This window comes from Pecten maximus, chromosome 5, assembly GCF_902652985.1.
Source record: "Pecten maximus chromosome 5, xPecMax1.1, whole genome shotgun sequence".
Lineage (NCBI taxonomy): Eukaryota > Metazoa > Mollusca > Bivalvia > Pectinida > Pectinidae > Pecten > Pecten maximus.
This window is the reverse complement of record NC_047019.1, coordinates 24,289,371-24,304,112: the sequence shown is the minus strand read 5'-3', so window position 1 is coordinate 24,304,112 and position 14,742 is coordinate 24,289,371. Positions and strand designations below refer to the sequence as shown.

General features: G+C 36.5%; 1 protein-coding gene across 3 annotated transcripts in view; it reads left to right on the top strand.

Annotated features, from left to right (window-relative positions):
• Window positions 1-14,742, top strand: part of LOC117327608 (tyrosine-protein phosphatase 10D-like) — a 52,870-nt gene that overhangs the window by 23,728 nt on the left and 14,400 nt on the right. For all 3 annotated transcript variants that reach the window (XM_033884665.1, XM_033884663.1, XM_033884664.1), the window contains exons 13-27: window positions 1,000-1,195; window positions 2,657-2,926; window positions 3,280-3,573; window positions 3,916-4,182; window positions 4,604-4,873; window positions 8,780-8,904; window positions 9,230-9,343; window positions 10,428-10,491; window positions 11,140-11,622; window positions 12,286-12,481; window positions 12,683-12,767; window positions 13,141-13,308; window positions 13,503-13,637; window positions 14,057-14,179; window positions 14,366-14,514. In XM_033884665.1, the coding sequence (XP_033740556.1) occupies window positions 1,000-1,195; window positions 2,657-2,926; window positions 3,280-3,573; window positions 3,916-4,182; window positions 4,604-4,873; window positions 8,780-8,904; window positions 9,230-9,343; window positions 10,428-10,491; window positions 11,140-11,622; window positions 12,286-12,481; window positions 12,683-12,767; window positions 13,141-13,308; window positions 13,503-13,637; window positions 14,057-14,179; window positions 14,366-14,514 (2,939 nt within the window). The remainder of the gene's footprint in view (window positions 1-999; window positions 1,196-2,656; window positions 2,927-3,279; window positions 3,574-3,915; window positions 4,183-4,603; window positions 4,874-8,779; window positions 8,905-9,229; window positions 9,344-10,427; window positions 10,492-11,139; window positions 11,623-12,285; window positions 12,482-12,682; window positions 12,768-13,140; window positions 13,309-13,502; window positions 13,638-14,056; window positions 14,180-14,365; window positions 14,515-14,742) is intronic.

Sequence of the window (14,742 nt, the reverse complement as noted above, 5' to 3'; positions counted from 1 at the left end):
CTATTTTGAGGTAAGTATATACGCAGAGTGGCAGGTCTCCGACACACATCAACAGTCCTATTTTGAGGTAAGTTTGTACGTACAGTGGCAGGTCTCCGACACACGTCAACAGTCCTATTTCGAGGTAAGTTTGTACGCACAGTGGCAGGTCTCCGACACACGCCAACAGTCCTATTTCGAGGTAAGTATATACGCACAGTGGCAGGTCTCCGACACACGTCAACAGTCCTATTGCGAGGTAAGTTTGTATGCACAGTGGCAGGTCTCCGACACACGCCAACAGACCTATTTCGAGGTAAGTATATACGCAGAGTGGCAGGTGTCCGACACACACCAACAGATCTATTTCGAGGTAAGTTTGTACGCATAGTGGCAGGTCTCTGACACACACCAACAGACCTATTTGGAGCTAAGTTTGTACGCATAGTGGCAGGTCTCTGACACACGCCAACAGACCTATTTGGAGCTAAGTTTGTACGCACAGTGGCAGGTCTCCGATACATGTCAACAGACCTATTTGGAGCTAAGTTTGTACGCATAGTGGCAAGTCTCTGACACACGGCCTGTTTAAAACAGCTATCCTCAAACATGAGATCAAAAGTAAAAATCAGACACAAACTAATTAATTTTATATCTGCTGGTTCTGCACCATGTGACTTTGAAGATAAATATCAATGATAAGACTAAAGATAACATATCAGTGCGTTGTCCTATTATGTTTTAAATTGCCATTCACCTTCATTTTGGAGCTTAAAAGATGCTTGATAGCTTTTTCAAAATCGCCTCTATATAAATAGGAAATAAAATACAGATAGTATATATGTAATGATTTTGTTGTATAGGTGGTTTACCAGACAATATACAGATAGTATATAAAATGATTTTGTTGTATAGGTGGTTTACCAGACAATATACAGATAGTATATATAATGATTTTGTTGTATAGGTGGTTTACCAGACAATATACAGATAGTATATATAAATGATTTTGTTGTATAGGTGGTTTACCAGACAATATACCAGGTGGAGAATACCTCCCTGCCACAGATCCCTGATGTTGACGGACAATTAGGCTACAGTGAGACCCTGTACAACTTGTCCGCAGGACACATGTACCAAGTGTCTATCCGAGCCGTTCAAACCAGTGGCAACCTGTCGGCCTATAGTTCCTGGGAGTCAGCATCTAAAACTACAAGTGAGTTTATCAAATACTTTAATATTGATAGCTGTATTTTAGCTCACTATTAAGCGAGAAAATATTTCGTACATTGAAACTTTTTTCTACAGTAGGGCCAGATATCTTGTTTTCTTTTGCATCACTTAATTGAATGAAACTGATGTATTAATGGATGGTCTTAACTTATTCTTGTTCATTTGGAGCCAATAGGAAATTAAATATATGGCTGTCATGATTTAAATTTGTTTTAATTGAACTGCTTTCACAGAAATTTATTGAAAATGATCGATGTACTCTCCCAATATAATCAGGTACCTTTCTTTGTTTAAAGATTTCTGATTTGAATATCAACATTATGTCCCCTAGGTCCTCTGGTTTAATTCTGTTATATATAGATATGTTTAGTAGTTAGATACATCATTTCATATAATCTGTATGGAACTAATAACTTGTTCAGACTCATTTTAATTATTAAATGTTTTGGCATTCTTAGGGGCTGCTCATTCTTACAACTAAATTACATCAACACAACTACTTGACTCACTACTAAAAAAGATACACCTAAAACAATTAAAATACTGATGATACTATTGGGGCATGCAACCCCCAAGCTTGAGCGATCATAAGCTTAGCTAGCTATGACTGAATATAGAAAGGAGAGATACCTAGCTTGAGCGACCTCAAGCCACTGAGTAAGCAGTTGGTAGCTAAGCAGGCGACTCTGCTAAGACTGTTTCAGATGGGAAGACCCCCGAGCTTGAGCGATCCCAAGCATATCATCTACATAAGAAATAAATACACAAAATATGATATAATGAATTGGGGGCAAGAAATTCCCTGAATTTACAAGTCCATGGTAACAGTGTTTGGAATGATTGGTCTGTAGTAATGCCGACTCACTGATGTTTATATGTTTGGGCAGTCCTTATCTCAACACAATATGCTGTTATATAATTATATATGTATGTAATTGTCAACATTAGAAGGTAAATTTTGTGGCCTATTTGTTACCATATTAAAAACGATGTGAATCCTACCAAAAATTACCGGCTATAACTACAATATACAATTTTTTTTTGTATACTAAAGATTATCATTATTTCTATTTACTGTATACATCACAACCTATCCATAAAACATCCTGAATATTTTTTTGTCATGATGACTTATCTGATACCAGTATTAAAAACCTGTCACTATTGATAAAGAGTTTCAATGTAGCTATAGTACTGTACAGTCAAACTGTGGCATTGAAGTTGGCATAGAAAACATTTTTTAAAGATTTACATGTTTTTGATACATTTGTATCAAATGGAAAAAATACTTTAAAATAGATTTAAGATAAAGAAAGAGTTTTAGATAACTAATGTTTTCTGATATTAAATGCTTGCTGTTAAAAATAATGTTCTAAATTATACACATAGTGTGTAATGTTAAGATGATGGAAATTTTAATAGATCTTACCATTTCCTGTTACAGAACCCAAGCCTGTTCTGACAGTCATGGCCGTCCTGATTGGCAGAGATGTAAAACTCAGGTGGACACCTGACCCAGAAAGTACTCAGGATCACTACTATGTTTTGTACCGGGGAACAATTGCGGGGGTAAATCCAAGCTGGAAGCAGACATTGTCCAATACTACAGAGCTGCTGGTGACTGGACTGTTCCCAGGGGAACACTATGACATGTTAGTCATCGCTGGAAGTTATGGAGAAATGAGCCCTCATAGAAATGTCTCTGTGCAGATTCGTAAGTATTAAATTAATTTTTCGAGTGTTCTGTTCATTTGCTATTTTTAAGAATGAATAATACTAAGAAAACAAGATTAATATAAAAACTTGGTCTTTTCATTATTTCCATGGATCAAAGTTGCTTGGATCCAGCAAAAAATTGCAACTGTTGGAAAGCAGTGACTTTAAATTAAAAGTTAGATGTCACTCATAAAATATTAGCATATAATTTTTACCATCAAATAAGAAATGTTCTAGCGTGTAACATTTCATAGATAGATTGGAGGGTAATATGCATAAGTTAAGCATGAGTGGTTAATTAAGAAACAGTTTGATGATAATCTGCTGTTTATTTTTCCATTTTTTACGTAGCTCCTCTGGAACCTACTGATTTGCTGATCAATACGTCCTTGACAACCGAGAACACACTGTCACTATCTTGGTCGTATAACAGAAGTGTGAACTATATTGAGGAGTACAAGCTTGATTATCAGAGTTACCGTTCAAGCTTTGTTCAAACAATGACCATTCCACAACCAAACGACACGGTAGAAAGCCTTGACCTTGTTCTGGGAAATTTGACCTCTGGGGAAACTTACAAGGTCACATTGAAAAGTAGTACAAGTGATGTTTACTCTGGGGAAGTCCTAAGGAACTCTACCCTCAGTAAGTTGGACTCTGGTTTAACTCAGTAGTGGCATTCATATCCACTGTATACCTGAAAGATTTTGTTTTTACTGCAGTGAACTGGAAGTAATATACAGATTATTCTACATCTAATCTATATAAGTGCACTTCGAAATGCTTACTTTATTGAAATTTCCTGCTTTGGGATATAAAAAATATCTTGAAAATTTTAAACTGAATAAATATAATGAAGCATATGAGAGCAAATGAAGTCTTTGTTTGTGAGGCAAAACTTATTTGTGTATATATTGGTGCTCACTAATTTACTGATAGGGTATTATTTTACAAACAATCATAGATAAATTTTTCTTTTCTCTACAGAACCTGAATGCTTGACGTTACTCACAGAAGGTGCAAATGCAACTGACAAGATTACTGTTCAGTACACAAACACATCAAACTACTTTGATCATTATGTTTTCTACTTGACCAATGAGAGTGGATGGCCAGCCGTACAGAAGGACAGACTGGACACGGACAGAAGTGTCATGTTTCCTGGTTTATCAGGAGGAACAGTTTACGGTGTGAAGGTGGTCAGTGTAGCTGAAGATCAGACCAGCGACCCACTTTATATCTATATACAGACAGGTATGATCTGGAACCTCTGTAGGGGTATAACAGTATATAGATGTGGACAGTTACTTCAGTAACCATCCTATAATGATAATATATCTTACAATAAGCCCAGGAAATCAACACAAAGTCTATGACTCAAACTCAGGAGGAGAACAATTAATACACAAATTTGATCACCAGGATCTGCCATAATTTATTGTTTATTTTCGTCTGATGGAAAACTCTCAAAATCCATCATGTTAAACGTCATTTCTGAATTGGATGTGATTATATCTGATCCCATCATGGTTGTATATTAAGTCATTGAGGAGAAGTCTGCTTGCTCCAGGCAGTACTAATTCATGAGATCTGTGTGACAGAGTTTATTTCACAATGTATTTTATTATTATCATTAGTACATATCAGTTTGAAATGTGTATCTGTCTATCCACAGTGCCAAATCAGCCTCATGTTACGCAGTCGAAAACATCATCAGAAATAACTCTCACAATCCACAAGCCTGAAGGTCACGTGGATAGCTTCATGGTGGTGTGTTTTCGTGACAAAGATCCATGTGGGATTCACAGTCTGGCCGTGACATCAGATAGACACTCTGTTACGTTTGATAATTTATTGCCCTTCACAATGTATAACTTCCAAGTGGTGGCCATTGCAGGGATCAAACAGAATTCTGTATTTCCCAGGATCACGACTAATGAAGCTGGTAGGTAAACTAGATACAATGAATACTTATACTGATGTTGCAGTTATATGTAAATCGAGTAAACTGGGAGAATATAACCCAAAATAAACAAATTTTTAAGTTTTCTCAAACACTTTGACACAAACACGTGCATGTATGTGTCATAAATCCTTCTCTAGTGAAACTCATCACTCACACACTTAAAACATGGTCGCCGCCATCTTGGAAGATAAATCTTCCAGCCTCGAGACGGAGGAGGTAGAAGATCTTCCAGAAGCAGAGGAGCTACAAATCGAGTGACCGGAAGATATATTCTAGAAGGAGAAGAGTGCAAATCGAGTGGGGCTCGGACATTGATGCACTATGTAAGGGAGATAACTCTAAGATATAAGAGTTCTGTACCTTTATATGGCAGGATATAACCTTAATGATACATTTATTGATTTACATACATTGGATAAATATTTAATATTATTAGCCATTAGGTATTTATTTTAAGCTGAATACAATGTATATAGATTTTGTCATTACCATCATTAAGAGTTTTTAGCCCACCATCATCAGATGGTGGGCTATTCAAATCGCCCTGCGTCCGTGGTCCGTCGTCCGTCCGTCCGTCCGTCCGTCCGTAAACAATTCTTGTTATCGCTAATCCTCAGAAAGTACTGAAGGGATCTTTCTCAAATTTCATATGTAGGTTTCCCTTGGTGCCTAGTTATGCATATTGCATTTTGGGACCGATCGGAAAACAACATGGCCGACAGGCAGCCATCTTGGATTTTGACCATTGAAGTTTGTTATCGCTATTTCTGAGAAAGTACTGAAGGGATCTTTCTCAAATTTCATATGTTGGTTTCCCTTGGTGCCTAGTTATGCATATTGCATTTTGGGACCGATCGGAAAACAACATGGCCGACAGGCAGCCATCTTGGATTTTGACCATTGAAGTTTGTTATCGCTATTTCTGAGAAAGTACTGAAGGGATCTTTCTCAAATTTCATATGTTGGTTTCCCTTGGTGCCTAGTTATGCATATTGCATTTTGGGATCGATCGAAAAACAACATGGCCGACAGGCGGCCATCTTGGATTTTGACCATTGAAGTTTGTTATCGCTATTTCTGAGAAAGTACTAAAGGGATCTTTCTCAAATTTCATATGTAGGTTTCCCTTGGTGCCTAGTTATGCATATTGCATTTTGGGACCGATCGGAAAACAACATGGCCGACAGGCAGCCATCTTGGATTTTGACCATTGAAGTTTGTTATCGCTATTTCTGAGAAAGTACTGAAGGGATCTTTCTCAAATTTCATATGTTGGTTTCCCTTGGTGCCTAGTTATGCATATTGCATTTTGGGACCGATCGGAAAACAACATGGCCGACAGGCAGCCATCTTGGATTTTGACCATTGAAGTTTGTTATCGCTATTTCTGAGAAAGTACTGAAGGGATCTTTCTCAAATTTCATATGTTGGTTTCCCTTGGTGCCTAGTTATGCATATTGCATTTTGGGATCGATCGGAAAACAACATGGCCGACAGGCGGCCATCTTGGATTTTGACCATTGAAGTTTGTTATCGCTATTTCTGAGAAAGTACTAAAGGGATCTTTCTCAAATTTCATATGTTGGTTTCCCTTGGTGCTTAGTTATGCATATTGCATTTTGGGATTGATCGGAAAACAACATGGCCGACAGACAGCCATCTTGGATTTTGACCATTGAAGTTTGTTATCGCTATTTCTGAGAAAGTACTGAAGGGATCATTCTCAAATTTCATATGTAGGTTTCCCTTGGTGCCTAGTTATGCATATTGCATTTTGAGACCAATCAGAAAACAACATGGCCGACAGGCAGTCATCTTGGATTTTGACAATTGAAGTTTGTTATCGCTAATTCTCAGAAAGCATTGAAGGGATCTTCCTGAAATTTCATATGTAGGTTCCCCTTGGTGCCTAGTTATGCATATTGCATTTTGAGACCAATCGGAAAACAACATGGCCGACAGGCAGCCATCTTGGATTTTGACAATTGAAGTTTGTTATCGCTATTTCTGAAAAAGTACTGAAGGGATCATTCTCAAATTTCATATGTAGGTTTCCCTTGGTGCCTAGTTATGCATATTGCATTTTGAGACCAATCAGAAAACAACATGGCCGACAGGCAGTCATCTTGGATTTTGACAATTGAAGTTTGTTATCGCTAATTCTCAGAAAGCACTGAAGGGATCTTCCTGAAATTTCATATGTAGGTTCCCCTTCGTGCCTAGTTATGCATATTGCATTTTGAGACCAATCGGAAAACAACATGGCCGACAGGCAGCCATCTTGGATTTTGACAATTGAAGTTTGTTATCGCTATTTCTCAGAAAGTACTGAAGGAATCTTTCTCAAATTCCATATACATAGGTTCCCCTTGGTGCCTAAATCTTAAATTTTATATATAGGTTTCCCTTGTTTGAAAAGTACTAGAGGTTTCTTCTGAATTTACACAGATTAGTAAGACTTAGAAGAAGAGAAAAGTAGAGAAAAGATCAATCTGACATGGAACCTATGAAGAACATTCAATGGTGGGCGCCAAGATCCCTCTGGGATCTCTTGTTTTTTACTGATTTGAGAGGAATATACCCGGTATGTAACTGGAAGTGGAAAACGAGATCAGTGATTGGCCTTGGTGACTAGTGGGATAAAGCATTGTACAAGATTTTACTAACTTTATAGATCAGTATACACTGTAGTGTATAATTATGTAGAACCAACTAAACAATCAGATGATAACCCCTAAATGTCTTACTAATGGTAGTAAATGTGAAGAAGATTATATATAATATCAATTAATCCATAAGTATTGATTTATAAATGTTCATCAATAGAAAATTTGCTTTTGAAAATATTGCTCTACTGAGTGTCCAGACTGAAAAGATGATGCGACATTTTTGTTCCCATTATAAGATCAATGCATTTACTTCTTCTTTTCAGCTAACTACGATAACACATACTTTGTCATTTTGGTAATATATGATCATAGTACTTGGACTGTTACAGTAGTTCAGTACGGTAGTACAATGTTTTTTCTGTAATAATAAACATCCAACCTTAACTACAGCAGTTGTCCAATAACAATAAATTGTACTCTGTATTGTCCTGAATGACCTTGACATAGTAACTTTAACAAGGTCAACTAAAGGTCACCTGTACTTTTCAGATCTGTATGGTTTATGTAATGGTAAGTGTGTAAGGGCATGCTCAGGCTGTACATATGATAACCCTTTAAAAAATAAGTTCAAATTGGGTTTGAGGTTCTTGTGTAACTAAAATACAAATACTAGGTTCCAGGCTTAATACATAATTACATGTACTTTACTTACAAGGGAAGTAAATAATGTATATTATTGTTTACTGGATGTTTATATTCACCGTGACTGTGAGGAGTACAGGTTGGTTATGTCAGACTGTTGACAGACCGTATTTATCCTGTTTTATAAGCCAGGGGGCCAACACATCAAATCGTGACTGAAGGTCATGGAACGGGATCATCTACAAGGCTAAAAAAAATGCATTTGTTGGATATTTTACCAAACAGCAGTAGATATGGGTTGAGTTCAGCTTGATACTAGGCATGTGCTTACTGACTGCTGGAATAAATATGGTAACAAATAGACTTAACAGATTAAAAAGGCTTCAGTGTCAGTAAAAACATGTCATTGAAGATAACTCCAATTACATATGTACACACTGTACATTTCGACCATCTGCCAGGGTCGCTTACTACAGTATCATTTTGTTCCACTATTGTAAAATCATCTATAAATCGTATCAACACAGCTCTTCTATTCAGATGTTAGTTAAGGTATTTTGAAATCGCTTTTAGCATATAGAGTGGCTCTAATCAAAGTTTGACTATTAAATGGAGTATTTTCTTGTTATTGTAGCACCTTCTGAAGTCCGGGACCTGAAGGCGGTGGAGTCATCCCCCTTGACAGTCAACCTGACATGGAGGCCACCTTTAGTGCCTAACGGCATTATCTCGGCCTACTTAGTGACTTACACAAGTCAGGTGAGTGGTTCATAGCCAAACAAAATTGTACCTGTTCAATCAAAGCTTTTATTAATTGTATTTTTATAAGGATTATGGACAGATTTATGACAAAATTTACTATAATCTTTTAGTTATCTATGCATATTCCATACAGACATGCTCCTTGTGGGATTAGATGTAAACCTGCTCATAAATGATATGAAACAAAAAGCTTGAACATCTTTGGATATATATCTTAATACTGCTATATCCTTCAAAGCAGGAGATGGCAGGGGCATTACAAACAATTTCTAGTTTTTATAATACTAAACCCTATGAATGGATTCCTTGTTATCATTGACAGCTTGGCGGGACTGGTGGTAGCCGAAACCTGACCCTGGCTGGGAGTCTACAGTACCAGAGTGTATACAATATGAACTTCACCAACCTTCTGGCTGGTCACACCTACTTCTTCACGGTTAGTCACTCGCAAATTACAATAATGTATAGGTTATCAGACAATCACAAATTACAATAATGTATACGTCATAAGTCACTCACAAATACAATAATGTATACGTCATAAGTCACTCACAAATACAATAATGTATACGTCATAAGTCACTCACAAATACAATAATGTATACGTCATAAGTCACTCACAAATACAATAATGTATACGTCATAAGTCACTCACAAATACAATAATGTATACGTCATAAGTCACTCACAAATACAATAATGTATACGTCATCAGTCACTCACAAATACAATAATGTATACGTCATAAGTCACTCACAAATACAATAATGTATACGTCATAAGTCACTCACAAATACAAAAATGTATACGTTATAAGTCACTCACAAAAACAATAATGTATATGTCATCAGTCACTCACAAATACAATAATGTATAGGTTATCAGTCACTCACAAAAACAATAATGTATATGTCATCAGTCACTCACAAAAACAATAATGTATACGTCATCAGTCACTCACAAAAACAATAATGTATACGTCATAAGTCAATCACAAATTACAATAATGTATACGTTATAAGTCACTCACAAAAACAATAATGTATACGTCATCAGTCACTCACAAAAACAATAATGTATAGGTTATCAGTCAATCACAAATTACAATAATGTATACGTCATAAGTCACTCACAAATATAATAATTTATACATCATAAGTCACTCACAAATTACAATAATGTATACGTCATCAGTCACTCACAAATACAATAATGTATACGTCATCAGTCACTCACAAATACAATAATGTATACGTCATAAGTCACTCACAAAAACAATAATGTATATGTCATAAGTCACTCACAAATACAATAATGTATACGTCAGATAATATCTTTCTAATAATATTTAGATTTCCTCTTCCATTTATTAGAATGTTGAACCTGTAAAAAGCAGATGTATAATTTACATATTTTAAAATTGTAATGTTAGTGATTTATTATAATACTCTGTACAGACGTTAACAGAAGTTAATTGTTTGATTACGTAGATAACCTATATTGGTGTTGTGGTATTACAGGTTTATGCAAAGACAGTCACCGTGGGATTGGCAGCAATGTACAACATTACACTAAGGACTTATCGTAAGTTTTTATTCTCTCTTGGATGGTGATTTTTATTGCTCGTCATAAAATGGGGGGACATATAGTGTTACCTATATGTCAGTCCCATCCCGAATGCATTGAACTTAGCAAATATCAGGAACTGCTGATGTGATCCTCACCAAACTGTGTTTTGGGGATGTCAAGTGGCAGTGTGAGCTTTTATGTCTGACAGACATTTTCCCCCTGGCATTACTTTGTTATGGTGAGCTCTGCAGTCATTTTCTGTATAAAATCTGCCAAAACAGCAGTGAACTTTGTCCGTATTATAAGTAAGGAAGTTAAGAAGGACTGGTATGAAGGGTTATCAAGTTGTTCTGGAGTCAAATGAATTAACTTAGTTGACACACTGTCAAGGTCACAAGAATCAAATTTCTGAAGTGTTCTTTTTTTTCCTTCCACCAATTCAATTATGTTTGTCACCTGGAGCCAAAAGCAGGATACCAAAATGTATCTAATTTTAGCCAAGTCATATTTTTTCCATACATGACAAAAATACAGAAATATAAAGTGTAACTTATAGAAACGGTACTGAAACAATAAATGCACTACTGTATATGACAGTGTACTGATTGTTCAAACTTAACACTTGTGGACATGAATTAATATGATTGATTTTCTGTTTTACAGCCCCTCCAATTGTGGATGCTGCCAACTCTATACCTAAAGGTGTTACTGACAAAGGTATTGCCACCGTGACTCCGTCTACAATTATAGTCCATTTCCCAAATCCGTTCTCTTCGAAATATGGAAATATTATTAACTACACAGTGATAGTTGCTACCGATACAGCTGAGCAGTATACCAACACACACGCCACTCTCCCAGGATGGAAAGCCGCCCAAGTCGACCCCAGTATTAAGGCATACCAGGCCATTGCTAATTGTTCCTCCTTCTTTGAGGAGACTTCCACATGCAATGGCATGTTTCGTCTGCACAAGAGGAGTGTCGTCATGGACTACAAGGTGTTTGAGATTGGTACAGAGTCCAATTGTTATTCACGGTCGTATTGTAACGGGCCTCTACAACCACAGACAAAATATTACGTCAAACTTCGAGGATACACTGAAGGGGGCTACACAGACACTAATTACTCCAAACCCTTCTTAACCAGTAAGTATACACATTTTAACATTAATGAAGCTGTAGTAATTTCTGTTATTTACACTGATAAAAACCATCACTTACAGATAACAGTCAATAAATGTATGCCTGCCTTCATAATTGGAAAAAAAACAAAAACACTCATACAAGTAAAATATTCAGTGATAAAGCACTCTAGTGCCTTCATTCCTAGAGAGATTTTGATCAAATTTCACACAAATACAAAGGATCATGATATCTCAGACAAGTTCGAGTTGTCTGGTTAGGTCACTGTTACTATTTTTAGAAAATCATTGTCAGTGCTCTACCAGCCTTATTCCCTGAGGGATTTTTATCAAACTTCACAATTAACACAAAGGACCATAATCGTAATATGTTGGACAAATTCATGTGGGTAAAGGTCAAGGTTACTGTTACTTTTTATAGAAATTCAATTGTCAGCACTCTAGCAGCTTCATTTCTTGAGGGATTTTGATCAAACTTCACATAAATACAAAGGACCATGATATCTCGGACAAGTTGGAGTTTTGGGTCAAGGCCATGTTCAATGTTACTAATTTAAAAGTGTAGTGGGGGGAGCAATAGGGGACATGTAATGCTTAAGCACCACCCAGTGTGTTTGTTATAGGTGATGCAGTCAGTGGTATCTATATAACTTTTTGTGATCCTCAGGTCAGATCATTGAGGAGAATAATGTAGGAGGAATCATTGGTGGGGTAGTGGCTACAATTCTACTGGTCATCATCTTCATCATTGTCTTCATCGTCTTCCGACGTGTGCGCGACCGCCGCAGTAACATGTACAAGGAACGACACTCACAGAGACTCAGTATGACACCTCGGTCATCTCTCCGCAAAAACAAGAAAAGGTATGTAGGATTAGAACTTAATAATACACCGATTTATTGTAGAATAGATAAGTTTTAAACAAAAACGAATGTGTTAAAGATAAAGAGAGAAAAAACTACATTTAAAAAGCATATAATTAAATTAGATTCTATCCGACTTGTATGATTATGTATAACAAATTTGATTTGAGGTAAAAATTGATTTTCATTTTCTCCCAACAGTCACCCCATCACTATTGCTGATTTCAGCAACCACATCATAGCCATGTCAGCAGACTCAGATTTCAAGTATGCAGAACAGTTTGAAGTAAGTCTTTGTGGAATTCATGTTTAATGTCATCTCTGAAATAACAACATAAAATTTATTTTCCATAAATTTCCCCCCCCATTTTGTAGTAGGTTGTGTACAGGTTATTTCCCTTCCCTCACAAGTCTCTATATGTGTTCTGGGTAGCTATATCTTAACTTCTAGACTCTATACTTCTACCATTGGCCCCTCCAGTAGTATCACTGGCAAGTTCCAAAAAGACAAAACACCTGTATAATGGGTTTTGTATTTGTTATGTTGTATGCATTACACCTATTACATAATTCATATATAAAGATGTTATTTTCTTTAATGTATACAATCCTTTCTCTGTGTACATAATGTACTAACTGTGGTTTAATTGTCCATTTAGGACCTGAAAGAGATTGGGCGAGAACAGCCATGCTCAGCAGCTGAACTACCAGAAAACCGAGGAAAGAACCGATTTACAAACATTCTGCCGTATGATCACTCGCGCGTGAAGCTTCTCCCCACAGATGATGAGGAAGGCTCCGACTACATCAACGCCAACTATATGCCTGTATGTAGTGGATTTTATGTAACAAATACACTAATGTAGTTTTGACACTTCCCATCTATCAAAATATCAGATTTTGAAGTGGACCATTTTTTTCTGACAACTTATATATTTGATTTTAAGGTTAGTTTGACTGCTAACTATTAATACCTTATAACATCATATGTTTCCTATATTGCTGGATTTTTGGATTGTAGGGTTTCAACTCCAGACGTGAATATATTGTGACCCAAGGAGCTTTACCATCTACACGGGACGACTTCTGGAGAATGATTTGGGAACAGAATTCGCGTAATATTGTCATGTTGACAAAGTGTGTAGAGAAAGGCAGGGTAAGGATATATCTTGTTTTGATATGTAACAGAGCACATGATTAATTAAATCTAAATTAATGCCTCCGCTAGGGATTGAACCCAAGACCTCTGGCTAACTAGTCTTACGCTCAACCGGTCGAGCTAGAGAAGATCTCTCTAGCCGAGCAGTATATTGCGGCTAGTATTTACCAGGGTTACAGATACAAATGTGTTTTACAAAATATTTCACTTAGCAGGTGAGCTATAGACAGACAAATCATTATATGTCATAATAATCCATGTATTCACTTTGTGCCCACATTTGAGTATTAACCTAAGGATTATTTTGTGTATACCTTGACAATTTTGAACTGATCTTGTATTGACTTATGTTTAAATTGTCTAAAGATCTTGTACTGACCTTAGATTGACCTCGAACATATACATTTTGATTCCAGGAAAAATGTGACCATTACTGGCCTCATGGTACGGACGCTATGTTTTATGGTGACCTGCAGGTGGCAGCACTAAACGAGACAAAATTTCCGTCTTGGACTATCACGGAATTTCGCTTGTCACTGGTAAGCATAACCCTCTGAGGTATTGTATATAAATGTTTTGTATTGTTGTTGTAGGAATATTTATTACTTAGAAGTTTCATTTTATAAATCAAAACTGTCAAGATGTATTTAGGAATTGATGTTGTTCGAAATCTAAATAAAGAGATTTTTCTTTTCCTATGATTTTTATGTTTTTTCCATTTCCAGGGAGATATATCCCGACAGATTCGCCACTTCCATTTCCTAGCTTGGCCTGATTTTGGTGTTCCAGACAAGCCCCAGACACTGATCCGCTTTGCGAGGACTGTTAGAGACAAATTGAACCGGGAATGTGGTCCTATAGTGGTCCATTGTAGGTCAGTATTCAACAGAGAGTATTAACCAATTATTGTTCTTATTGTGAATCAGAAGACCACTGTCTCATGGGACTGGTATTATGTATCCCTCATCTGTATACAACAACATCGACTTATGTCCATGAAATCCGAAACACATAATTATATTGTATAAGTGTACTAATTAAAACATGTTCAATGTTTTAGGGAAGTCTGAGAGTATTTATCAATAGAAAATAGGTCAAAAAT